The following is a 26317-nucleotide window of genomic DNA, read 5'->3' as shown; positions in this document are numbered from 1 at the left end:
ACAGAGTCAAACTACCAGCCTCCTTCTGCGAATATTTTATGGATGACTTGCTAAGTCATCTGCTACAACTCCTCATAATTTAAACAATACCAGAACAAAACAGCCAGTTCCCACCAACAAGAGTGCCACTTGCTTTCTGCACACGGCCGTCTACTCTGGTACAAGCGCAGAGGGAGAACTTCAGAGTGAACTTTATATGGGGATAGCTACAAACACTGGACTTGCTGCACACATCTTGCTAGGTAAAGGTAAAGGGACCCCTGATCATTAGGTCCAGTCGTGACCGACTCTGGGGTTGCGGCGCTCATCTCGCTTTACTGGCCGAGGGAGCCAGCATACAGCTTCTGGGTCATGTGGCTAGCATGACTAAACTGCTTCTGGCAAACCAGAGCAGCGCACGGAAACGCCGTTAACCTTCCCGCCGGAGTGGTACCTATTTATCTACTTGCACTTTGACGTGCTTTCGAACTGCTAGGTTGGCAGGAGCTGGGACCGAGCAACGCAAGCTCACCCCGTCACGGGGATTTGAACTGCCGACCTTCTGATTGGCAAGTCCTAGTCTCTGTGCTGTAACCCACAGCGCCACCCACATCCCATGTGAAAAAAATCCTCTCCTTTATAGTACAATGTACTCTGGAGGTTACCAACCCAGTGCTCGCGAATACCCTCATTAGCAACCCCAGGAAGGAGAGACCCAGACCCTAAGCTTTAATCATTAATCCCACAGCAGTGAGAGACTTCAGGGATTCCGTTTCCCTTGAATGAAAGTCTCTGGAGACTGTCTTTGTGACATATGGTTTTATTGACACATCTATACAAGCTGAGCATAAGATGGGGTGTTAATGCCGTCGGCCCCTCCAACAGATCTTGTTCCACCAGTGAGTTTCAGAACAGGGAACAAGTCCAGCCTCTGTGTCTTCCCAGCTTTAGACAAGACTAGCCAAAAACTGGGCTCTGGTCTGTTATTATCCAACACCTTGTATGACATGGCCTTAAGCCAGGAGAGGTGGGGGGAGGCCTGCACTCTACTTCTGAAAGCATTCACTGCTCAGGACCTCAATATATTAAGGACCCCCTCTCCCCATATGAACCGACCCGAACCCAGCGCTTGTGATCTGAGGCCTTTCTCTGTGTCCCTGGTCCCTGAGAGGTTGAGAGGTTGACAACATGAGAACGGGGCCTTTTTGTTGGTGGCTCCCTGGTTGTAGAATGCTCTCCCCAGAGAGGCTTGCCTGGTGCCATCTTTAGGTGCCAGGTGAAAACACTCCTCTTTATCCAGACCTTTGGCCATTAAACAATGTATGGCTTTTTAATAGCGGGGCGGGGGACTGTTATTATTATTTCTTTTTCTGTGATTGTTTTATTTATTAATTATTATTATTGTACTATGTAAATGATGCTTTTAATGTACTGTGCCCTGGAATCTTCAGATAAAAGGCGGTATAAAATTTGAATATGAGTAAGAAAGGAATCACAAGCTGTTTAATAGCCAACAGGCCAATTCTTTAGTCATGTAAATAAGATGCTTAACAGCCTTGAAAACAGCCATTAACTTACCGTATTTTTGCTCTATAAGACTCACTTTTTCCCTCCTAAAAAGTAAGGGGAAATGTGTGTGCGTCTTATGGGACGAATGCAGGCTGCACAGCTATCCCAGAAGCCAGAACATCAAGAGGGATCACTGCTTTCACTGCTCAGCGATCCCTCTTGCTGTTCTGGCTTCTGAGATTCAGAATATATTTTTTCTTGTTTTCCTCCTCCAAAAATTAGGTGCGTCTTGCGGTCTGGTGCGTCTTATAGAGTGAAAAATATGGTAACTAAGAGACTGGTTTGACCACTTCAGCAGTTCCTTCTACTACAGAATCCCACCCTACAGATATAATACCGCAGGCCTGGAGGGGACCAAACCGGCATCCAAACCAACCCCCTCAATCCTATAATAACACAATGCCTCTAAAATTCAGGTGCAGCTCACCATATCAAGGGGGTGAGATGCAGTACTCATTATGATGCACAGACATAAAAACCTTCCCTTAGAGACAGCAGAGAGGAAGAACAAAAATGAAGGAGGCATATTATTGAATGAAAGTGTATGTGTCCCACACACATGGGGAATTTTAAAAGAAATATACAGTGGTACCTTGGTTTACAACCATAATCCGTTCTGGAGGTCCGTTCGTAAACCAAAACAGATTGTAACCCAAGGCGTGCTTTCGCCAATGGGGCCTCCCAAAAAAATTTGTTCGTAATCCAAAAAAAGGTTGCAAACCGGGACATGCACTTCCAGGTTTGACGTGTTTGTAATTCAAAACGTATGCAAACCAAGACGTATGCAAACCAAGGTACCACTGTATATGATTCTTGAGCTCATCTGATATCTACAAGCCCTAGAGCACCCCCACATTCAAATTGCTGAGCTACCACCCCACCTCCTTTTTCAGTGGGTGGGAGAGAGCAGAAGAGATGGAGGCATGGCAGAATGAATAATCCACATGGGAACGCTGGAGAGGCAGCGCTCATCTGCCACACTATACCGGATCTTCTTCTTGGGTGAATCCTTCCTGTGAAGGTTTAGTCCTAACGTGCTGAACCAGAGATTTAGGGAGCTTCTGAGACGCTGAAGAAACAGAGAGAAGAGAAGGAATAGGAAAGCTTTTTGAAGGACATAAAAAGGATCTGTGCATGAAACCTGAAAGAGTAAGTGGAGAAGAATAACAGAATGAAGAAGTTGGGTGGGTGAAAGTGGATGGATGGATGGATCACTAAACAAACCAATGTAGCAGAGAGGGAGAAAGATAGTAGAACTGACTCAAAATGTGAGCTAGAGCAAGCATCTTCAGCCTTTCCAGACCCAGGACCCACTTTTAACCCAAACATGCACTTTGGGACCCATTTCTTTATCTTTTACCATATATTTGCATGGTGGTGGTGCTCCTGTTGCAACCTACCTTGGTTCAAGCTGTGACTCAACAGCTGAAGACCAGTGAGCTAAACGATTTGGCTCCCTGCCATGTCCTCCTCTGCCCTAACCCCTGAAGAGAGTCTCCTCTTCCTGCATGCCGATATATTCTATGATGGCTCCTCTGACCACAAAAACAGGGGAGGGTATTGCCAAGCATAGCCTATTAGTGTTTCTCAAACTTGGGTGTCCAGCTGTTGTTTGACTACAACTCCAATCATCCCTAGCTAGCAGAACCAGTGTCACGGATGATGGGGGTTGTAGCCCAACAACCTGGAGACCCAGGTTTGAGATACACTGGCTTATTGGTAGGGTCTGTGAAACCAGAGGGGAATGTATCACCCAACACGCCACACCTCCCATGGTTAGGCTCTTGCTAAAAGCACTGAAGAAGACCTCTAACAATGCATATATGGTGTTCAATTTGGTGTCTTGTAAACACAGCGTACAGCAATTCTGTAACTGCGGCGGAAAAATTTACCTGCCATGCTTCTACTTTCTTGATGTCAGCACATGACCCGTTGGTGAACAGTCCTTTCCCAGGGGTGCAAGTGTATATATCCTGCAAAGCATGGGCAATGGAGTATACGGCCAAGTATACATTGTAAGATATCCGCAGGTGAGTATAATCCATGTAGGGAGTCTCCACACTAGTGATATTTTCGTGCCCAGTACAGGGGGCGCGGAAGGCACTTGTGCCATTCCCAACTCCAGTGCCTTCTTCACGGCTCTTCTGGAAAGAAGCAGAACCTGGATAATTTTTGTTGCTATCTGCCAGGTAGCAGTTAAAAGTCTCCTCCCAAAACTCTTTGATAAATCCATTGTTCACAGATTTCCTCGGATTCACCTTCCGCAGAAAGTTGCGGAAGCCGGGGATCTGCCCTGCCTTCAGAGCAAATCCGATGGTGCCACCCATGACATGAAAGAACTCTGGCATAGCTATCAGCGAAGAGCTGGCCCAGGCTTCACTGGCCAGCCAAATCCTGCCAGTGATGTTACGCGTAACAATTTCTTTGATCAGCGGTTCCAGATCTGGCCCACTTGAGAAAACGACTATCACCTTTGCTGTGGAATTCTCAATGACTTTCACCACCTGCTGGATCTGGTCCTCAGGCAAGTACTGTGCGATAAGCTCACTGAAGTCAATGCAGATGTTTCTCTCCTCGGTCTCTTCCCTGAACTTTTCGATTCCTGGCCGTCCGTAATTGTCATCTGCCGCAATGGTGCCCACCCAGTTCCAGCGGAAGTATTCGACAATGTCTGCCATGGCGGTGGCCTGGTGTTCGTCGTTGGGTATGGTACGCAGGAAAGATTTGTACTCATTCCTGTTGCTCAGCAGACGGCTGGATGAAGCATAGCTAACCTGTGAGAGGGGACAGCGAAAAAGCAGTTAAGCAAACTGAGTAAAAGCAGCAAGTCAGCAAAGGTCTCCTTTGCTCTTGTCATCTTGGAATTCTTACGGTGTATGAGGAAAGCGATGCCCCAAACACAAACCTTTAAAACGTTCTGAGGGTGTTATAGCCTGTCTTCCCACCTGATTACCTCAAACTTTGTCTCATGCTCCATCTACTAAGGTGCAAAATACCCAGAATTACATAGACGAAAAGGTTGGGCGTAACTATTTATTCCCCCCAACGTATGCTTGAAATTGAATTCTCAGTGGGAAGCTGGAATTAGAGTTTATAGGCAGCTGAGACTGTATAATTAAGAAGTCTGACAAGAAGATGGAAAAATGGACAGAAATGAATCACATAGAATCCTTCTCCTTTCCTCATGGGGGAAAAAGTTACACTTTGCCTCCTCTCCTCCTTTACTCTTGACAGAAACGAAAGGGAGGAAACCAAGGACTGATCAGGATACCACCCTGAGATCTCCAGTTATAGGATGGTCTATAAATTCATTAAATAAATAAAAGAAAATAATCTAGGCTACTAGGCAGGTCCACACCATATGTTTGAAGGGCATCCAACAGAAATTTAAAGCTAATGGTTCCCCCCAGATAATCATGGGAACAGTAGTTTTCCCCCAGACTCACAACCCCCAATACCCTCAACAAACTACAGTTCCCAGGATTCTCTGGGGGGAAGTCATGTGCTGTAAATTGTGCATTGCATAGGCTCTAAATGTATTATCAATGTAGTTGCACATGCAGAGGTGCTGCAATGGACAGAAATGAATGTGGTCACTGGTTATAGGTGGAAGAGAGCATAAAAATTGGGGTGCACAATGGCGTTGAAGTGGAGCACATACAACCAGCAGATGTGAAGTTGACAGGGGCAGGTTTTAGTTAGGGTGCTAAACAAGATTGTGTAGCACACAAATGGGTCAGTTCTGAGTGTAGTTTAATTCTTAATTCCTGTTCTCAGAGAACTCCGGGAATTGCAGCTCTGTGAGGCGAACAGGAGTCTCCTAACAACTCTCAGCACCCTTAACAAACTGCATTTCCCAGAATTCTTTGAGATAAGCCATGACTATTTAAAGTGGTATGATACTGCTTTAAATGAATAGTGCAGATGGGGCCTAGTTCTATACTCTCTCTCATCCTACTCTGATTACCCCTCTTCCCTCACTCAGTCTGGCTCCCTTCCCCTCATTAACCCCATTCATATGTTAATTGTGTGAAAGTTGTCCTACATAATTACACCCAGGACTATAAAGGGAATTAAAGGTGCACAAAAGCAGGACAACAAAACGGAAAGGGGGAAAAAACCCTGAAGAAATTATTTGTGCATGTCTTCACTGTGAAAATGCAAAGCACACCATGCCTGAATTGACTTTTTGCATGGAGTCCAAAGACAAATAGTAATGACAGGAGACAACATTCTAGGGTGGCCTTAAAAGTAAAGGTAAAGGCACCCCTGACCATTAGGTCCAGTCATGACTGACTCTGGGGTTGCGGCGCTCATCTCGCTTTACTGGCCGAGGGAACCGGCGTACAGCTTCCGGGTCATGTGGCCAGCATGACGAAGCCACTTCTGGCGAACCAGAGCAGCATACGGAAACGCCCTTTACCTTCCCGCCGGAGTGGTACCTATTTATCTACTTGCACTTTGACGTGCTTTCAAACTACTAGGTTGGCAGGAGCAGGGACCGAGCAACGGGATGTCACCCCGTTGCGGGGATTCGAAAGGGTGAATGTCGTCGCGGGGATTCGTCGCGGGGATGTCAGTACGGGTGGCCTTACTGACAGTCAAATACAGTGGTACCTCGGGTTAAGTACTTAATTTGTCCCAGAGGTCCGTACTTAACCTGAAGTTGTTCTTAACCTGAAGCACCACTTTAGCTAATGGGGCCTCCTGCTGCTTCCGTGCCACTGGAGCACAATTTCTGTTCTCATCCTGAAGCAAAGTTCTTAACCTGAAGCACTATTTCTGGGTTAGCGGAGTCTGTAACCTGAAGCGTATGTAACCCAAGGTGCCAGTGTAGTAACAAATTACCATGTCCAGGCGGCATCTACCTGAGAGTTTTAAATAACACAGATATTAAACTGCTGATCTTCTGATGTCTCATATCATTGGCATTTATGCGTGAAACTCACTCAGCTCCCTCAGCACACACTTTAGAAATGTGGCTATAGTTCTCAATAACTGCAACAACAATGAATCCACAAACAAAATGTAGTAATCTGACCATTCTGGGTTTGAATTTATAGCATCCTATTATTATGGCTTGGAAGCAAGAATCCACCCTTGGATTTATTTATTTTTTTCTGATAGAATACACTGAGAAGAAGCTATCAGCAAACAGCAATTTTCTTTCTTTCAAAATATAGACACTTCCGTTAGAATTTTGGAAAAAAAACTGAAAACTGGGAAATACAAGCTAGCTGTTCCTTAAAAGACAACTCCAGCCATGAGGTTCTAAAATGCAAGAGCACACCTTGCTAATGTAGCTGGACAGCTCATCAACTGGTTAATGTAGGATGCCTTACCATTTAATGCAGCTACCAGTCTTTTGCATGGGATGCAGGTAGTGCTGTGGTCTAAACCACTGAGCCTTGCCGATCAGAAGGTCGGCGGTTCGAATCCCCGCAATGGGATGAGCTCCCGTTGCTCGGTCCCTGCTCCTGCCAACCTAGCAGTTCAAAAGCACGTCAAAGTGCAAGTAGATAAATAGGTACCGCTCTGGCGGGAAGGCATTTCTGTGTGCTGCTCTGGTTTGCCAGAAGTGGCTTAGTCATGCTGGCCACATGACCCGGAAGCTGTCTGCGGACAAACACCGGCTCCCTCGGCCTATAGAGCGAGATGAGTGCGCAACCCCAGAGTCGTTCGCGACTGGACTGAACAGTCAGGGGTCTCTTTACCTTTACCAGCCTTTAGCACACATTAGAATTCCCCGGGTGGGGGCAACGACTCCCTCCCGCTTTTTAATCAATATTGAGAATCACTTGTTGAGTCCACTGTCTGTACTGATCTGTTCATGAAACTTGCCTTCAACTTCTGGAACTGGGAACAAATGCTGCTGGTTCCCCTTTGGTGACTTAAACAATCTACTTGACCTAAAACCTGCTTGACGCTGCCTCTCAAAGAACGAGAGATGCAGGGGTTTCTAGAAATCCAGTGCTGAAAGTTTCCTTCAAGACTTTCTCCAAAGGGCTGACATTTGGAGTTCTAAACAACTCGCAACCCTCAAAATGGGGGGCGTGAGGGGGATGAGAAAGAGAGAGAATGACCTTCCACCCATGCCTTCTCTGTCTTATTTGGTAGAAGTCATGCATGCTTTCTCAGAAAGACAAAGGAAGCAATATTCCCTCCCCGTGCAATCTGCTGGGTGGCAAGCAGTATTCATTTGCTGCTTGGTCAGTCTAAATGCTTCCGTCTGCGGAACCTTATCCAACTGCTTCTCATCTGGGAGTGACATACGCTTCCATGAAAAAAGATGAGATATGCTTCCATAAAAACAACTGGTATCTTCCCATAATGGCTTGATAATTGGCAATTTGGAAAGCCAAAGCTGATGGAGAATAAACTTTCCTCCTAATCATGTCCAGTTCTCTGCCCTCCTTATCTATGCGAGCCAAGTAAATTATATGCCCTTCACAGCCTCCACTGCTAATGAGTTAGCTGGGGGATGAGTAAATAGAAAAGAACCCTATGCTGGGTCTTATACATATATTATTTTTAATCTTTCTCCTAGCAGCAGAAGCTGGCACTAGTATCTCCCACAGACAGGAAGCCACATCCAAGAGACCCAGCATTACCGACAAAGCCAAAGCTAGAAGACCCATAAATTCCAAATTGAGCTTCTAAATACAGATCAAATGCTTTCAGTAAATGGGGAGGCATTCCTGATTGCAGGGGTTTCCCATCACGTGGAAGCTCACACTTAGGTTTCCTTCTTGCATATATCCCTGCATATGCACAAATATACCGGTGGAACAGGACCAGTGGGACAGAGTCCTTTTGTGAATGCACAAAAGAGGGCTTTGGGGTGCTGGTGTTCAAAGCAACCCTCTGATTCCAAATGAGACGTAGTTTCCACTGCTAAAGCATGTTCTCCTTCATGGAGAGCACGTGTTGCGGTGGGGGCCGCCAGGACACTCCAAAGTTGGGGGTGGGCTAATTGACTGTTGGCCACTGATGCGATTGGGGCTTCCCTTGTTGTTGGGAAGAAGTTAATGTTGCCATTTGTTGACTGACAGCCAGAAATGCTAAAACTCCTTGCACGAGGCTAGGGCTTCCTCTTTTCGCCCGTGCATCGGATTGCCCGTCCCCCCCTTCCTAGAATTAGGGTTGTTCGCTTTGACCTTGCTATGCCTGTCATGGGGTCGTCTGCTCTTGGGGCAGGGGCCCGGGAGGAATTTTGTCCATCTGGCTGATTGGCTGGGGCCATTCGGTTTTTGCCTACTGCGTAGCAAATCATCGCAACTTGTAAGGTTGCGGTTAGGCATTGGTTTATGGTTTGGTTGGTTGAAGGGCATGGATTGGCTGTGCCTGCCCCTCTAAAGCTGCTGCTGCTGCAAGGGATTCCGTTAAAGGAACTGGGGGCTAACTATTGCTTGTCCACTCTGTCAAGGGGGCTCGGGCCATAGCAATGAGCTCCTGGTTGTATTTGGGGAGAGCTGAGGGCAGGTTCCCTGCTCCGTCGCTACCCCCAAGTGTATTCCCCTATTCTGACTTTTGCATTGTGCGGAATGTCAGTCTGTCCCCCATGGTGGGGGCAGATAGTCGCAACCAATGCCTAAGCAACCACTTACAAATTTGTATTTTAATAAAGTTGTGGCCAAAATTATGCCAAAAATCTTAAACAAAAAATCTGTGTGATGTGTGAGTTATTGGGGTGACCCTGGGGACCTCGACATGCAACCTCAACATCACAGACTCTCTATACTTCTAAATTACTAAACATCTGAATGCTATGTCTGCTCTGAACACTGTGTCTCTTCTTTGGAACAGAGAAACCTTGCAATAGTAATCCACACTCTCATAACCTTCAGGCTTGATTACTGCAACAGAGTCTATTCGGGGCTGTCCTTGAACCAACTACCTTCATTTTATGCTCCAATAAATTATAGCATATGTGACACTAGTACTATAAACATTTTATAAACAGACCAATTAACTTTAAAGCTTTATATTTTTCTACTCCAGTGGAGTACCCAAGAGATTTGCAGCATACAGAAGAAAACACACAGAAAAAAAATATCATGAACACGAATGAGACTAAAATGCAAGAGAATGGTGAAGGCAGGGAGTCAAGCAGAGGTTTGCCTCAGGACAAACAAAATTCTTCAAATAGGCCGGGGGCGGGAGATAAAAACTGCACGGCATGGAATGCTACAGCTTATGAGCAACAAGAGAGAAGACCTTGTTCCTTTTTTCTACCAACTGTGCCCAGAAGGTGGGAGGATATATACAGAACATACTCCTGCTGATCACAGTGGATGGAGCAAAATACGTGGCGGGAGATAATCCTCATATTTGTTGGTTGCCTCATACTGAAACTTCCATATAACGAAGCCGATTCAAACAAGCAAATACAAGCTATTAACAGTGGTGTAGCGTGGGTTGTCAGCACCCGGGGCAAGGCAAGTAATTTGCGCCCCCTAACCCGTGGATTTGCGCCCCCTAACCCTAACCCCCAGATGTTGCGCCCGGTGCGGCCGCCCCCCCGGCACCCCCCACGCAACGCCACTGGCTATTAACAGATGCACCAGCCAATCACAACACCCCAGCTGCAACCCCAGCACAATATATATCTATATATATGTATATGTGTTTATATATACAGTATGTGTTTGTGTATGTACGTGTATGTCTAAGTGTGTGTGTGCATGAATATGTATATATGTATGTATGCTTTAAGTAAGGGACGTTGGTGGCGCTGTGGGTTAAACCACAGAGCCTAGGACTTGCCGATCAGAAGGTCGGCGGTTCGAATCCCCACGACGGGGTGAGTTCCCGTTGCTCGGTCCCTGCTCCTGCCAACCTAGCAGTTCGAAAGCACGTCAAAGTGCAAGTAGATAAATAGGTACCGCTCTGGCGGGAAGGTAAACGGCGTTTCCGTGCGCTGCTCTGGTTCGCCAGAAGGGGCTTAGTCATGCTAGCCACATGACCCGGAAAAACTGTCTGCGGACAAATGGCGGCTCCCTCGGCCAGTAAAGTGAGATGAGCGCCACAACCCCAGAGTCGGCAACGACTGGACCTAATGGTCAGGGATCCCTTTACCTTTATATATGCTTTAAAGCAGGTGACTCAGCACAGCCCTGCTTTGCTGCGGTGGGGGTGGGATTGCTCTGGCAGTGTCGGTGGCAAGGGCTGGGCTGGCGGTCCCCCGCCCTGGGCATGTCTGCCCACCCCAAGTGCTGGCAGTTGACGCTACGCCACTGCTTGAAAGATGATGACCAGCCTCTTGAATTAGGCCCATAAATGAAACAAGCAGCCAGTGAGGTTGGTATAAAGGAATTGGAAAGCTCGTTACAATTCTGATAGCTGCAGTTTGAACCAGATATCCAAATACTCTTCGAAGGCAGCCCCCCTCAGAGTGCTTCACAGTAATCCAGTTTCTGAAGCCACGTGCAACCATGACTAGGAACAGACACTAGTTGGCATACCAGTTTAAGATACTTCTGGTCACCACTAACATCTGAAAGCAAATCTATACCATAGATTTAAAGCACATGGCTTTGCACAAAGAAGCCTAGGAACTGTAGCTCACCCCTCAGAGCACTACAGTTTCCAGCACCCTTAACAAACTACAGCTCCCAGAATTCTCTGGGGGAATTCATGTCCTTTAAACGTCTGGTGTATACCCAGCCTTACATTATATAAGCAACATCAGACCCCCCAATCTACAAACCTGATTTTTTAAATGTAGAGTGCTACCTAACCCAAAACAAACTATCCCTATCACTAAGCCTGCACTTCCACTGACCAAAGCATTAAAGTTTCTCCTTTTTTACATATAATTCTATTTATAGTTTTCATTTATATACATTACAATAATGATTCAACCATAATTTTAACATTTCTGACTTCGACTCCCTTCCCCCTTTCTGCAATTCTTTACATTTATTTTCGATCTTTCCTGCATACTCCAAATTATCTTAACTCATTCCTTTATTTATCTATTCTCATATATATTTTTGAAACTGCAGGTTTTTACAATAATCCTGCCAGTATCTTGATCTGTTTACAGTTTGTAAATACTCAATAGACTATTTCCATTCCTTTCTAAAAAGTTTGTTACCTTGATTTCTTATTCTTCTGGTAAGTTTTGCCATTTCTGCATACTCTATTAGTTTCTGTAACCATTCTTCTCTCGTTCTCTTCCTTTAATTTTGGGCAAATAACATTCTTGCAGCTGTGGTCGCATACATAAATAAATTTCTATACTGTTTAGGTAGTTCTGATCCCATAATTCCCAAGTGGTACCTCAGGTTAAGAACAGTTTCAGGTTAAGAACAGACCTCCGGAACGAATTAAGTTCTTAACCCGAGGTAACACTGTACAGTGGTACCTCTGGTTACGTACTTTATTCTTAATCCGAGGTACCACTGTACTTAATTTGTTCCAGAGGTCTGTTCTTAACCTGAAACTGTTCTTAACCTGAAGCACCACTTTAGCTAACGGGGCCTCCCGCTACCGCTGCGCCGCCATTGCGCAATTTCTGTTCTCATCCTGAAGCAAAGTTCTTAACCTGAGGTACTATTTCTGGGTTAGCGGAGTCTGTAACTTGAAGCGTCTGTAACCTGAGGTACCACTGTATATATTCTGCCAATTATCCAGTCTCTCCAGTGCCAGATTAAATCCTTTTAGATGGAATTTTAGTCAGAATTGATTCTTCATTTCCCTTGTGGTTTAGACTTCCTTTTAATTTGTGACACCTTTAGGGACGCACACACATACACATGCACACACAGAGAGAGAGAGAAAGAAAGAAAGAAAGAAAGAAAGAAAGAAAGAAAGAAAGAAAGAAAGAGAGACTATATATATATTGTGCAAATTGTTTCTCTGGTTTGTTATACACCACCCTGGAAACTTCTGATGAAGGGTGGTTAAGAAATATCTTAAGTGAATAGATAAGATTGCTTTCCTGTCTTAAGATGGAAAGGAGGGGTACAACTTCTTGTCATCAGCATACTGTTGACAGCAGAATTCAGCCAATAGCCTCCAGCAGCTTCAAGTAGATGCTAACCAGCATGAAAAGACAGAACTCTGCAGAACCCAATTACAAATGGCCAACATGGAGACAGGACTTAGGTAGCCAACAAATTACGTTCAAGTTTTATTCTGCCAGTCTTTTGTGTACTTTAGTCTTGCTGGCTGTGATTTGTTTTATCTGCTTTTAGTTTGGATGTTGAATGCTCTTTGGTGTTAATGAGCTGAAAAGCCCCCATGCTACACCCACACATTCCACATTCGGGGAAAGAGTAGCATATATTCAGTACCTGAGGTATGTAAAAGAGACCCAGAAGATTGGCCACGGCAGTAGAGATCCCAGAACCAGTTGCTCCCACCACTGCGATTGTGGAGGGAATGTGCTCTGAGCAATTGCAGAACTCATCCAGATTCAGAGAGTCTATCTTGTTTTGGGCCACAAAACTCAGCGTGGCTTCCAGGGCTTTGGAGACCGTGTTGCAGGTGTCAAATATGCTGTATCCAAGAGTCATGTTGGGAAGAAGCGTTGGGCTGTTATTAATTTCCTCAATGGCAAAGATCATGGCCTGAAGCCAACGGAAACCACGGAAATTATACCTACGAAAAAGAGGGGGGGAAATTAAAATAATGACAACTGGCTTGAAGGCGGGGAAAAGAGTGAAGAACAAGTGTCTGAGTAAACTAAGGCACATGGCCAAAGTCTACCTTTCCATCAAAGAGCTATGATTCTATTCATTTCAAAGAAGTAAACTCAAAACAGCAGAACAACTGGCCATTTCATACATGCTGAAACCGACCAAGATTAATTCTGATAGTGACAGGCGATATGTGTAACGTTGTTAATTCTTCTGGACCTCTCATTTTTTAAAAAATACCTATTGACCAAGGTATTCTTCTGGAACTGCTTCTTAGGCAGACATCCCCAAACTCGGCCCTCCAGCTGTTTTGGGACTACAATTCCCATCATCCTTGACCACTGGTCCTGTTAGCTAGGGATGATGGGAGTTGTAGTCCCGAAACAGCTGGAGGGCCGAGTTTGGGGATGCCTGTTCTTAGGGATAGCGCATGCAGGCACTGCACTGCCATGGTTCTAGTCATTTGGGGAAAGTAGGTTCCAAAAGGAAGGCTGGAAAACTATTATTCTTCCCATTAGGAGTTATCCTAGCCACCTGGACCCCTAGTCAATCCGAACAATTATTTGCATAAAGAGGAACTTTTGTGATGGTGCTAAAACCAATCGGCTTCAAGCACACCAATTGCTGACCTCTGCGAGTCACTAACAGAATGCAGGGCAATAGCACCCACATCTGCAGAGAGCTCTCAGAGTCAGGCCAGTAATAGCAAGGTGGTTTTAACCTCCTCCACCCTCCCTCAGTGCTCCCAATGCACTTCGCTCCGATTTTGCCTACTGTGGGAGCAAAGGAGGAGGTGGTTATGTATTTATCACTGTGTCTGATAAGTTTGCATGCCCTGAAATGAAGTTTCGCAGCTGATCTGTAGTTTCTTTGCCCACCACTGTGCTATATCAGTGGTGGGTAAAGAACATAGCTGTCAACTTACAGATTTGAAAATAAGGGTCCAGCAGCCTCAAAAATAAGGGATCAGCAGCCAAAATAAGGAATTTTCGGGGCACAGGTATGTTCAACTTCTGAGCCCCTCCGAGCCAAAGGCAGAAAGCCCAGACAGCAGCCAAACTAAGCTTCATGGAAAACCACCGTCACCTCTCCGCTGGGAAGCGCTGAGCAAAGGCGAGTCCCCAGGCAACGCAGCCGATTTGATCAGCACAAGGCATGCAAGCTCCAACCCCCCAGTCATTCTTAGACTCCTTATTGGGTGAGCAGCACAGCCAAGCAACACAGTTGGAGCCTCCCTCCACCCTGGCCGGCAGGGAGGGAGGGAGGGAGAGGAGCTGCTTCCTTTGAAACCCGGAAAATTTAAGGGACATCATCAATAAGGGACAGCAGCGGGACACGGCGCTGGGATAAGGGACTGTCCCGCCAAATAAGGGACACTTGACAGCTATGGTAAAGAAACTTTCAGCCTACACATCTGCAGGGACAAGAATTGCAACAGAGTTTGGGAGCCTGCTCTAGCTGCTGAACTGTACATTCACTTTTTCCCCCTAAGAGCTACAGATCAACTGTAAAACTTCATTTCAGGGCATGCAAACTTATCAGACACTGTTCTGATTGGTCACAAAGCCGGGTGGGGGCGGGAAGCAGGGAAATAATAATTCTGTTTATAGTCTTAAGTCCCCCATGGCTCTTTCATAGGCTGCAATCTTTCCTTTTTTCACATCAGTCTTGCTGGAGTCTTGCTGAAGAGCTTCAGCTGAAGCCAACACCCTAATCATAGCCACTGGCTACCAAGTTGTTATTTTTATGGAGGCTCCCTCTAAGAGTCAATTCCAACAGTTCCTGGGCAGAAACTAAAATGCATTCATTTATTAAATGGATTGCAGCCTTGGAAAGCTGGGCCACTTAAATAACAACAGGACAAGGCTTTAGGGGATGCTTTGCAATATAGCGCTTAGTTTGAACTTGCTGGGTAGCAGGCTTTGGGAGTGAGCGACTGTTAACACATTCTTGCTTGGGCTCACCTTATGCATTCAACGGATTCTGGTCTAGATTTCAGATCCTGGTGTTTAGCAGCCACTCCAAAATGAATGGGGAACAGCCCCCCAAGAATAATGTCTCCTTTCTTCTGTGCCCTTTGATTCGGTCCATAGGCATAGGCAGAGGTATTCCAAGTAAACGCAAAGAGGAGCAAACAGAAACTATAAAAAGTCATCGTTCCTCTTTTACACGAGGGACAGAGGTTGCAAACTTCAAAATGGCTACACAAGAGGAGTAGGCCTAATAACCTTCAACAAGCCTTTTCACTTCTGAACACTGCGCACTGCGGATCTGGTGGGGATGCCTGGTGTACGGTAAGCCACAGGATAGCAGCCATAGTTCCACCATCTCCTCAGTGGTCTTCTCCATTGCAATTGACCCAATCCAGCAGTTTCTTGCTTCCTCGTCACTTGTTAGACGGAGCCCATCTTCAAGACCCCCTAAAAAGAAAATGGAGATGTAAAAACGTTATCTCAGGTGCACTCTGAGCTGTCCATAGACTGTGGCTCTTCCCCAATACCATCGCCTTAAAAATAAGGGATGCACTATGCCAGGGCTTCCCAAATTGTGGCCCATGACCCACCAGTGGTTTGTGAGCATCAGTTGGGTGGTCTGAGGCATGTCAGCATACAACATTCATATTGATTTTCACTGTATTTTTTCTTGTTTCTTTTACTTCTGTTGTATTTTATTGTATTGCAGTTTGAATTCAATACAGCGGTACCTGGGGTTACAAACACTTCGGGTTACAGACTCCGCTAACCCGGAAGTAGTACCTTGGGTTAAGAACTTTACCTCAGGATGAGAACAGAAATCGTGCTCCAGCGGCGCAGTGGCAGCTCGGGGCCCCATTAGCTAAAGTGGTACCTCAGGTTAAGAACGGTTTCAGGTGAAGAACGGACCTCCAGAACCAATTAAGTTCGTAACCTGAGATACCACTGAATAAGACAAGAAGCAATGAAAACACAGTTTAAAATCACACAGCACCAAGCACAGCATATTGCAACGTCTATAACAGGCAGAAAGATAAGCAAGGGACCCGTTAAGACCACCAGCAATTTTAAAGGGGTCCATGAGGGAGAAAAGGTTTGGGATTGGAAACCACTGCACTACGCAGCTTACAGATTCATTCAGTTTCCTTTCTCCTGAGTCTTTTGATAATATACAGTACGTGGTTTTAAAGTTTGTTTCCATAAGTTACTTTGCGGTGGGGGAAAGCAACGCATTAGTAACAATAAAATGCCCCCTTACGGCTGTCAACAGAAGTCAGGTTACAAATCATGATGTCCACAGCTCACATCTCTGATCTCAAAGTCCTTCATTATTTTGCTGTTAAACATATTTATAGGCTACCTACAGTGCAAAACACCTCAGGCAGCCCACATGTTAAAAGTGACAAGGAGAAAATGCAATGAAATGAATTTTAAAAAAATGCAGAAACACCAAGGCAAGACAAATAAATAAAATTCAACAGAACAGCACAGCCACTAAAACCTGTACTCAACCCTGTTGGAAACCCTGGACAACGAGGAGGGTCTTTGCCTGGCGCAGAAAAGACGCAACATTTGGGGACAGGCTAGGAGGGGCATTTCACATAAGTGGTGCCACAACCACCATAGCACTCTCCCCAGTCAGCCCTTGTCAAGTTTGATAGGAGCAGGGAGTTGTAGATAAATGTAGTGTTTGGACAGGTTTGTGTGGTAAAAGGTAGCTTTTTCCGGGTCCAGGGCTTTAAAATTTAGCCACCAGCTCCATGAATAATTTGTACATGACCCTCCAACCCTTGTTGTGTTTGGCCTCAAAACATCTCTATGATGTTGGTCATTGCTACTATGATTGTGGAACCGAGGCAGAGAGAAAGTGTATTGTCAATGCCATGCAACCAGTTCATGACAAACCAAAGTCCAGTCATGGCACATCACGTTTCCGAGCACAATTCAAAGTGTTGGTGCTGACCTTTAAAGCCCTAAACGGCCTCAGCCCAGTATATCTGAAGGAGCGTCTCCACCCCCATCGTTCTACCCGGACACTGAGGTCCAGCACCGAGGGCTTTCTAGTGGTTCCCTCACTGCGAGAAGCCAAGTTACAGGGAACCAGGCAGAGGGCCTTCTCAGTAGTGGCACCCTCCCTTTGCAACACCCTCCCACCAAATGTCAAAGAGAACAACTACCAGGCTTTCAGAAGACATATGAAGGCAGCCCTGTTTAGGGAAGCTTTTAATGTTTGATGTATTACAGTATTTTAATGTTTTTTTGGAAGCTGCCCAGAATAGCTGGGGAAGCCCAGCCAGATGGGTGGGGTATAAATAATAAATTATTATTATTATTATTATTATTATTATTATTATTATTATCACCACACTCTCTGCCATTCCAACCCTAATCATGGTTGCACCTTAGAAGATGAAAAATCTGAAACAAAAAGACCTGCACAAATTTATTTATTATTATTTTTTTTTATTATTTTTTATTATTGCCTTCTTCTTTTTACAGCTCAAAAGGGGCATACACAAGCATCATGATTCAAAAATTCTCAAACAACAAAGCAAAAGTATATACATCAATAAAAACCATTAAACCATTGGGGAGAGGAAGAGCCACCTCCATCACCTGCACTTTCTTTCTCAGCTATCAAATCTCCTAATAACCTGCATTTTCTTTACAACAGGATTAATTGAGGGTGTGATGGACACAGTTAGATTCAATAGTTGTTACTGAATTCAACTGCAAGCTGCTTTGAGAGCAGGCTGATCACATGATCACTTTCCATAAAATAGATGGTGGAGGCCTAGAGATGTTGCCCCTCCACTTCCTCAGAGGACATGGTTCCCAGACCCCTCACCACCCTGGCAATACCCTCCTATGGACACACATTTCTAAAGTGTGGTCTGAAGACCAAGAAACCACCACCTTACTGATGCTGAGCAGGTCAAGGTATGGTTGGTGCCTGGATAGATGATGGTCTGGGAACCACATGTAAGATGCCTTGGGTCCCAAGGTGAGAGAGAGGCAGAATATAAACTAATTCCTGGGCACTTCCTCCTCAAGTAAGAATGTGGCCAATGGCCCATCTAGTCCAGCATCCTGTTCTCACAGTGGCCAACCAGCTGTCTTTCTGAAACCTGCAAGCAGGATTCAAAGCACCAGAGCACTCTGCACTCTTCCCAGCAACTGGTATGCAGAAGCATAGTTTAGCTATCTCCTGCATGAAGAAGTCCTTTCTTCTATCTGTCCTGAATCCTCACACGTTCAGTTTCACTGCAGGTCCATGAGCTCTCATGTTATGAGAGACAGAAAACACCTCTTCTCTATCCATTTTCTCCATGCATAATTTCATAAACTACTACCATGTTGTTTCTTACTTGCTTTTTATCCAAACTAACAAGTCCCAAATCCAGCAACCTTACTTTAATAGGTCACCCGCTTGATCATTTTGGTTGCCCTTTTCTGAACCTTTCTCAACTTTGCAATATATTTATTTATTTATTTATTTATTTATTTATATCCCGCCCATCTGGCTGGGCTTCCCCTGCCACTCTGGGCGGCTTCCAAAAAATATTAAAATACTGTGATACATCAAACATTAAAAACTTCCCTAAACAGGGCTGCCTTCAGATGTCTTCTAAAAATCTGGTAGTTGTTGTTCTCTTTGACATCTGGTGGGAGGGCGTTCCACAGGGAGGGCGCCACTACTGAGAAGGCCCTCTGCCTGGTTCCCTGTAACTTGGCTTTTTGATATCCTTCTTGAGGTGACCAAAACTGTATACAGTATTCCAAATGCATTCACAGAATCATAGAATTGTAGAGTTGGAAGGGACCATGAGGGTCATCTAGTCCAACCCCCTATAATACAAGAATCTTTCACCCAATATGGGTCTTGAACCCACAGCCCTGAGATGAAGAGTTTCATGCTCTACCAACTGAGCTATCAGTTCACACCATAGATTTGTATAATGGCATTATGATATTGGCAGTTACATTTTTCAATTCATTTCCCAAGGATCCCTAGTCTGGAATCTGCCTTCTTCATGGCCAATGCACACTGGGTTGGCCTCTTCATTAAGCTATCTACTATGACCAGCGTTGGAAATTCGCCAGGCACATTGTGCACCTTGCAATCGGCCACTTGCAACCAAGTGAAGAAGCCCAGGTGCCAGGATGGCGCCTGATGTCTCCACCAACTGGAGGTGCATGCCAGCAGATCCTTGGATCTTGACTGTTTCCACGCACTAGAAACACATCCTCTAATTCTATTCATCATATTTTATCCGCACAGAATGAATTTCAGGAACCAAAAAGCTGTACTGAAAAATACAACTTTCAAGCCATCTGGCCCCAAAATGGCAACTAGGCATTCCGTTTTCGCAACAGCAAACCTGGTTTAAGGAGCCATTTGGTGCCTAGCTTAAAAAGCAGAGACATCACCTTGTCAACAAAGGTCCATATAGTTCAAGCTCTGGTTTTCCCAGTAGTGATGTATGGAAGTGAGAGCTGGACCATAAAGAAGACTGATTGCCAAAGAATTGATGCTTTTGAATTATGGTGCTGGAGGAGACATGGACTGCAAGAAGATCAAACCTCTCCATTCTGAAGGAAATCAGCCCTGAGTGCTCACTAGAAGGACAGATCCTGAAGCTGAGGCTCCAATACTTTGGCCACCTCATGAGAAGAGAAGACTCCCTGGAAAAGACCCTGATGTTGGGAAAGATGGAGGGTACAAGGAGAAGGGGACGACAGAGGACTGGGTGGTGGGACAGTGTTCTGGAAGCTACCAGCATGAGTTTGACCAAACTGCGAGAGGCAGTGGAAGACAGGAGTGCCTGGCGTGCTCTGGTCCAGGGGGTCACGAAGAGTCGGACATGACTAAACAACAACAAATTATATGTCCGAGTTTCAAACACTGACCCTTTGATAACTGCCAATATCATAATGACCCTAAGTTCTTACTCCTGGTCTGTCACTGCAAGTTCAGACCCCATGAGCATATATGTGAAATTGAGATATTTTTGCCCCAACATGCGTCATTTTACACTTCTGTAGCCAGACAGTCCTACAAAGAAAGGACTAAGAATGTTGTTGAATAGGTGGGGCAGGTCAAAGGATCCTAGACTCACGTGCCCCGCCCCCCAGCAGACAATTCCACAATAGCTCTGAGTAGCAGAGAGCACAGGTCTGAAAGCAGAAACAGTACAGCATAGCAACTTTAATTCTTCTAATTGCAGCCCGTACCAATAATTTGTTAATACCCGACTCTACTGGGGATCCTAACTAATGGACAGTAATGAGGGCAGCCCTGCTTAAGCGCACGACGTCCCTTAAAATAATTTTTGGAAGTGTGCTTTTTTTTAATCAAAAACCAAAATATATTGGTTACACTTTCTCTCTGTGAAGGTGATCTTTCTGCACAAGCTGGAATGCGCAAACACCTCGGGTCACCCTTCAGTGAGCATCAGCCAGCTCACCTCCCTGCCAAGTCCACGGCAACACACGTTCCATCTCCGGGACGACGGTGTGACTTTTGGAGGCTCTATGCCTCATTTAGCCCTGGTAATGGCCTAATTGGGTTGGAAAAATGCAGGGGCAGGGAGTGCGATTAAAAAACCAGCTTTGTGGTGCCTATTTCAGCCGTTGGAGAGGAAGGGAAGGAAACAAAGAAGAACAAACTTCGACAAAAGGCTTTCTACTCTCGGCACTTAACAGTAGATCTTTGCTTTTAATGAAGGCCGATGCTACCTGTAAGACCGGGCATTATCCCTGAAAGTATGAAGAGGGTCAGTAGAAAACACGCACATCCTCTCTGAAAAGGTCTGTGCGCGATTCACTCTCGACACAAACACAAAAAACCTACTCCACCCCCTTTCGAACCCAAAGGCTTTGCCTTCAGCTCTCTGAGTAGACTGTAGTTATTGTAGAGCTAATAGATGATTTTACTTGGCAGGAATGAAAGTGACACAGGGAAATTCGAGCGACGAACCCCGCCATTCATTCAAAACACATCAGTTCGGGCAGTTCCACTATGCCTTTTTTACACGAATCCATTAGAATATGTGATCCTTGATAACATTTCGCTGGTTAACTGCCCAAATAGTGCTTATTCCTGCTATAATTTCTCCTATATTTTAAAAGGTAAAGCAACCCCTGACCATTAGGTCCAGTCGTGACCAACTCTAGGGTTGCGGCACACATCTCGCTTTATTGGCCGAGGGGGCCGATGTACAGCTTCTGGGTCATGTGGCCAGCATGACTAAGCCGCTTCTGGCGAACCAGAGCAGCGCATGGAAACCCCATTTACCTTCCCGCTGCAGTGGTACCTATTTATCTACTTGCACTTTTGATGTGCTTTCGAACTGCTAGGTTGGCAGGAGCAGGGACTGAGCAACGGGAGCTCACCCCGTCACGGGGATTCGAACCGCTGACCTTCTGATCGGCAAGTCCTAGGCTCTGCGGTTTAACCCACAGCATGTTTTAAAACGTCACATTTTATCAATGCTCCGAGGCTTTTAAAACTACTGCTAAAAGGAAGCTTTTGTTTTTTAAAAAAGCACAAACAGATATCCTAACGTACACATTGGAAAATGCAAGTGTTACAAAAGACGAGGGTTGACATCTTAAAAACATAACATTTTAGGGTTTATTTCTGAGGAAGCATCCACAAGTGTGCTCTTTGGTCCGATTATTTGGAAGTAGCAATAAAATAAAATAAAACAAATAAGAGTTGTGTATGCTTTCTTTCCATGCCTAGTTTGGCAATTGCTACTTTAGACCAACAATAGTATGTTCTAGTATGTGACATTTCTAAACTTACATTAGACAACATTTTAAGCCACTTTAGCCTCAGCCCCCAACTCATACAGGTATAGGATTGCACCATAAATATTCCAGCAGGGGGAGAGATGGGAATGAAGGCTCACTCCATCAGACAGACTGACAGACCAGTTGCCTTTTGACTCCTCCCCAATCTGAGCTGTTTCCATTCAAGCTGGTGTTTAGAGAACTATGTAACTTTAAGAACTGGTGCCTAAATTTGCTTCTTTTGATTTTCATTCCCCATCCATTATATTGTAAGTGTGGAAGGGCTGCCTTTTGTTGTAGTTGTTGCTTTTATTGTTGTTGTTGCTGCTGCTGCACTGAGAGACTTTGGGGCTGAAAACCAGGGTGATAGATAGATAAATGCGTTAAGGATAATGTTGCACAATCAGTATTTTCAAAACCATTGCTGGCATTTCTCAATTAAATGAACCACCATATATTAATTCTACTATTAATTTGGGATTCTAGGGAAGAATTTACATAATTTATCAGTGTTACATTTTGGAAACAGCTAAGCTTAAGGAAGCGTGAACAAACTGGTTTTTGCAAGGTTATCAAAACTGTTACCAGCTATGAAAATGCTTGCAGGGGAGAAAGTGACTTATAAGACATAGTAATTTCAGTATGGAGATCAATAATACAGAATGAATAAGGAATTGAACCCAGTGTGTTTTGACTATACACAATTTTGGCTTTAGGGATGATCCCCAGAACGTAACAACTGTGTAAATTGCAGGCCTACTATACAAATTCTATGATTCTATGTATGGAACTTTAAAAATATTCTATGACACAGATGCCCCCCCCCAAAAGGTAAAAAGTTTTTTTTAAAAAAAAATTCCTGAAAATAGTAGTAGATAACAGGTGCTCAATGTAATAATAATGAGCAACCGCTGTATACCACTCTGATATTTAATGAGAAGGGGGTATAAATACTTTTATTTGTAAATTAATTAAATTGTGTCAAAATTAATTATTTCTCTTTATTGTACTCATAAAGCTTTACTTAATAAGTTTTGATTAAGACTGTACTCATAAAGCTTTACTTAATAAGTTTTGATTAAGACTGTACTCATAAAGCTTTACTTAATAAGTTTTGATTAAGACTGGTATTAAGTTAAAATATTTTTGCACACCATCAACACACAGTTCATCTTAGTAACTAGCTCTCCATTTGACTTCTTCTATAAGTTCCAATAGAGCATTTGTTTTAAAATATAGATTCCTGCCCATATCTATTCCCCTGTGTGTTTTTTTAAACTTAATTTCACTAAAGCAAGTTTTTCCCCTTATGTCAGCACTATGAGAGTTGCACCTGTGTTTGTGTCATGAGACCCAGATGAGTTCAAATGCTAACACTGTTATACTGTGGGAGATACTTCAGTGAAGCAGAACGAGCCCAGGTTGATTTTTGGATAATAGGCTTGAGGCTGCACTGTCAGCAAACAGAAAATCCTGTTTTGACTCAAAAGCTAAGTGAAATAAAGACAGAATGCACTGGAATTGAATTAGGGCACAGAAAGGAGCCTACTTTTCATATGGTTTGAAAATTACCAACAAATAGTTATTAGAGGAAAAGGAATTGGTGAGGAGGAGGAAAAGGTTTTCCTTTTCTGTCTGTTGCCCCCACTGCTGCCCCTCTGAGTCAGATAACGTGTTGCAAGTGTGGTTGCTTTATTCTCAACAGTTCTTAGTGCCACATTCTGTATTATACCTTTGAAGCACACTTAAAGCACGTGACTTCCACCTCACAGACCTACAAGTCCCAGAATCCTTTGCAAGCTATAGTTCCCAGAATTCTTTGTCATGTCTTTTTCACTATGCATCTGTTGTGTTTCAAAGGTAAGGTGTGACTCTGCCCATTGAGCTTGCCCTGCAGAAGGAAGCCAGGAGAACAAGGGGTCTAGGAATAAAGTCTTATGAGGAATGGCTGGAAGAGGAAAGGTAAAGGTAAAGGGACCCCTGACCGTTAGGTCCAGTTACAGGCGACTCTGGGGTTGCGGAGCTCATCTCGCTTTACAGTGGTACCTCGGGACGCGAACGGGATCCGTTCACATCCTGAAGCGAACGTAACAAGCGACGGCACGTCTGCGTGTGCGCAGGTCGCGTTTTGCCAATTCTGCGCATGTGCGCGACGTCATTTTGAGCGTCTGCGCATGTGCGAGCAGCAAAACCAGGAAGTAATGCACTCTGTTACTTCCGGGTTGCCACGGAGCGCAACTCGAACACGCTCAACCCAAAGCACATTCAACCCGAGGTATGATTGTACTGGCCGAGGGAGCCGGCGTACAGCTTCCGGGTCACGTGGCCAGCATGACTAAGCCACTTCTGGCAAACCAGAGCAGCGCACGGAAACGCCGTTTACCTTCCTGCCGGAGCGGTACCTATTTATCTACTTGCACTTTGAGGTGCTTTTGAACTGCTAGGTTGGCAGGAGCAGGGACCGAGCAACGGGAGCTCACCCTGTCGCGGGGATTCGAACCACCAACCTTCTGATCGGCAAGCCCTAGTATGTTTAATTTGGGAAGCTGGAGATTTAAGGGGAGGCATGATAGCAGTCTTCAGATATCTGCAGGGCTCCATCATGCAGAAGATGGAGCAGACCTGCTCTCTCTTGCCCCAGAGATTAGAACGAGAACAATGTGTAGGAGTTGTAGGAGGAATAGATGAGGCTAAAGATTAGGAAACATTTCCTAACAGGAAAATAGGAAGTAGGTGGGCTCTCCCTCAGTGGAGTTATTTAAGCCGAGGCTCAATGACCATCTGTTAGGGATGATGCAGCTGTGGATCCTGCACTGCGCTGAGCAGAGGACTGGGCCATAATACCGTATTTTTTGCTCTATAAGACTCACTTTTCCCTCCTAAAAAGTAAGGGGAAATGTGTCTGCGTCTTATGGAGCAAATGCAGGCTGCGCAGCTATCCCAGAAGCCAGAACAGCAAGAGGGATTTCTGCTTTCGCTGCGCTGAGATTCAGAATATTTTTTTCCTTGTTTTCCTCCTCCAAAAACTAGGTGCGTCTTGTGGTCTGGTGCGCCTTATAGAGTGGAAAATACAGTACCTCCAGGGTCCATTCTAACTCTCTGGCTGTATTGGCTACAAAATGCGTCCACAGGAAATCCAGCAGGGGAGAATTCTGGCTGTTGTGTGCCTTCTTAAAGGTAAAGGTAAAGGGGCCCCTGACCATTAGGTCCAGTCGTGACCGACTCTGTGGTTGCAGCGCTCATCTCGCTTTATTGGCCAAGGGAGCCAGCGTACAGCTTCCAGGTCATGTGGCCAGCAGGACTAAGCCGCTTCTGGCGAACCAGAGCAGCGCTCGGAAACACCGTTTACCTTCCCGCTGGAGTGGTACCTATTTATCTACTTGCACTTTGACGTGCATTTGAACTGCTAGGTTGGCAGGAGCAGGGACCGAGCAACGGGAGCTCACCCCGTTGCGGGGATTTGAACCACTGACCTTCTGATCGGCAAGTCCTAGGCTCTGTGGTTTAACCCACAGCGCCACCCGTGTCCCTGTGTGCCTTCTTACCATCTCCTAGAAGACATTAATTTTTTTTTATCAACAAACACATAACTTCTTGTCCCTCTCTCACATGTATGTGAAATATTGAATTTAGAGGAAATGAACCATTATTTGGATCTGGAAAGCACCAAAACCAGATTGCTCTAAACCAGATTGCTTTTAATACAGATTAATAGTTGTCTTCCTTTCCTGTCACTGTCAGCTGAGCCCTTAATTATTTAATTATTTGATTAATTGTCACCTTGCCTCATGGGTACCTGCTTCTGAACTTTCTTTAAATAGGACAGCCAGCAGTGCACACAGTATTCTGGAATCTCTTCCCACATCAAGCACACTGTGTTACCACAGTCCAAAATGGCTTTTGTCAGGATGCAGCAGATGGTAATCTATTGTACGTATAAGCTTTTGGCCATCCTCATGTCATGCTTAGACTATTGTAAGGGCTGCTGAAGATCTCTTGTCTATATGGCAGAAATCCTTTGAATGATTCGCAGTCACACTTGCCTAGCCCATTTGGAGAAAAACATATATTGACACAAATAGTTGGCTTATTTCTACTTATCCATTCTATCTGCTCACTCATTCTTCCCATGAAATTATTTCTTTAACTGCTTTAGCAGACCTACACAAATTCATCCATCAACTAAACTGGAATAAGTACCTCTGGGCTTTTGACAAAGCAGGACACCAGGCAGCACACAGATTCTGTGTATGAATTGCAGTGATGCCCAGATCCCAATTCACTAAGGATTACTCCTCTGCTCCACTTAAATGATTAGGAATGTGATGTTCTTAAGCAGATCCCCTTTATTCA

The 26317-nt window shown here is 44.9% G+C and overlaps 1 protein-coding gene and 1 long non-coding RNA gene across 2 annotated transcripts in view; one reads left to right on the top strand and one right to left on the bottom strand.

Annotated features, from left to right (window-relative positions):
- LOC310835334 overlaps window positions 1–26317 on the top strand; it is a 364886-nt gene that overhangs the window by 150576 nt on the left and 187993 nt on the right. Inside the window, exon 2 of the long non-coding RNA XR_014559564.1 lies at window positions 25142–25252. This is a non-coding gene — a long non-coding RNA (uncharacterized lncRNA). The remainder of the gene's footprint in view (window positions 1–25141; window positions 25253–26317) is intronic.
- The window catches only part of CASR (calcium sensing receptor), a 50808-nt gene that overhangs the window by 19917 nt on the left and 4574 nt on the right, over window positions 1–26317 (bottom strand). Inside the window, exons 2-4 of the mRNA XM_083718551.1 lie at window positions 15158–15613; window positions 12849–13155; window positions 3441–4322 (exon numbers count right to left, since the gene is read on the bottom strand). Of these exons, the coding sequence (XP_083574677.1) occupies window positions 3441–4322; window positions 12849–13155; window positions 15158–15348 (1380 nt within the window). The 5' untranslated portion in view covers window positions 15349–15613. The remainder of the gene's footprint in view (window positions 1–3440; window positions 4323–12848; window positions 13156–15157; window positions 15614–26317) is intronic.

This window comes from Podarcis gaigeae, assembly GCF_964106915.1.
Source record: "Podarcis gaigeae genome assembly, chromosome: 17".
Taxonomy (NCBI): domain Eukaryota; kingdom Metazoa; phylum Chordata; class Lepidosauria; order Squamata; family Lacertidae; genus Podarcis; species Podarcis gaigeae.
Note: the sequence above shows the minus strand (reverse complement) of the source record. Positions and strands in the feature narration are given on the sequence as shown.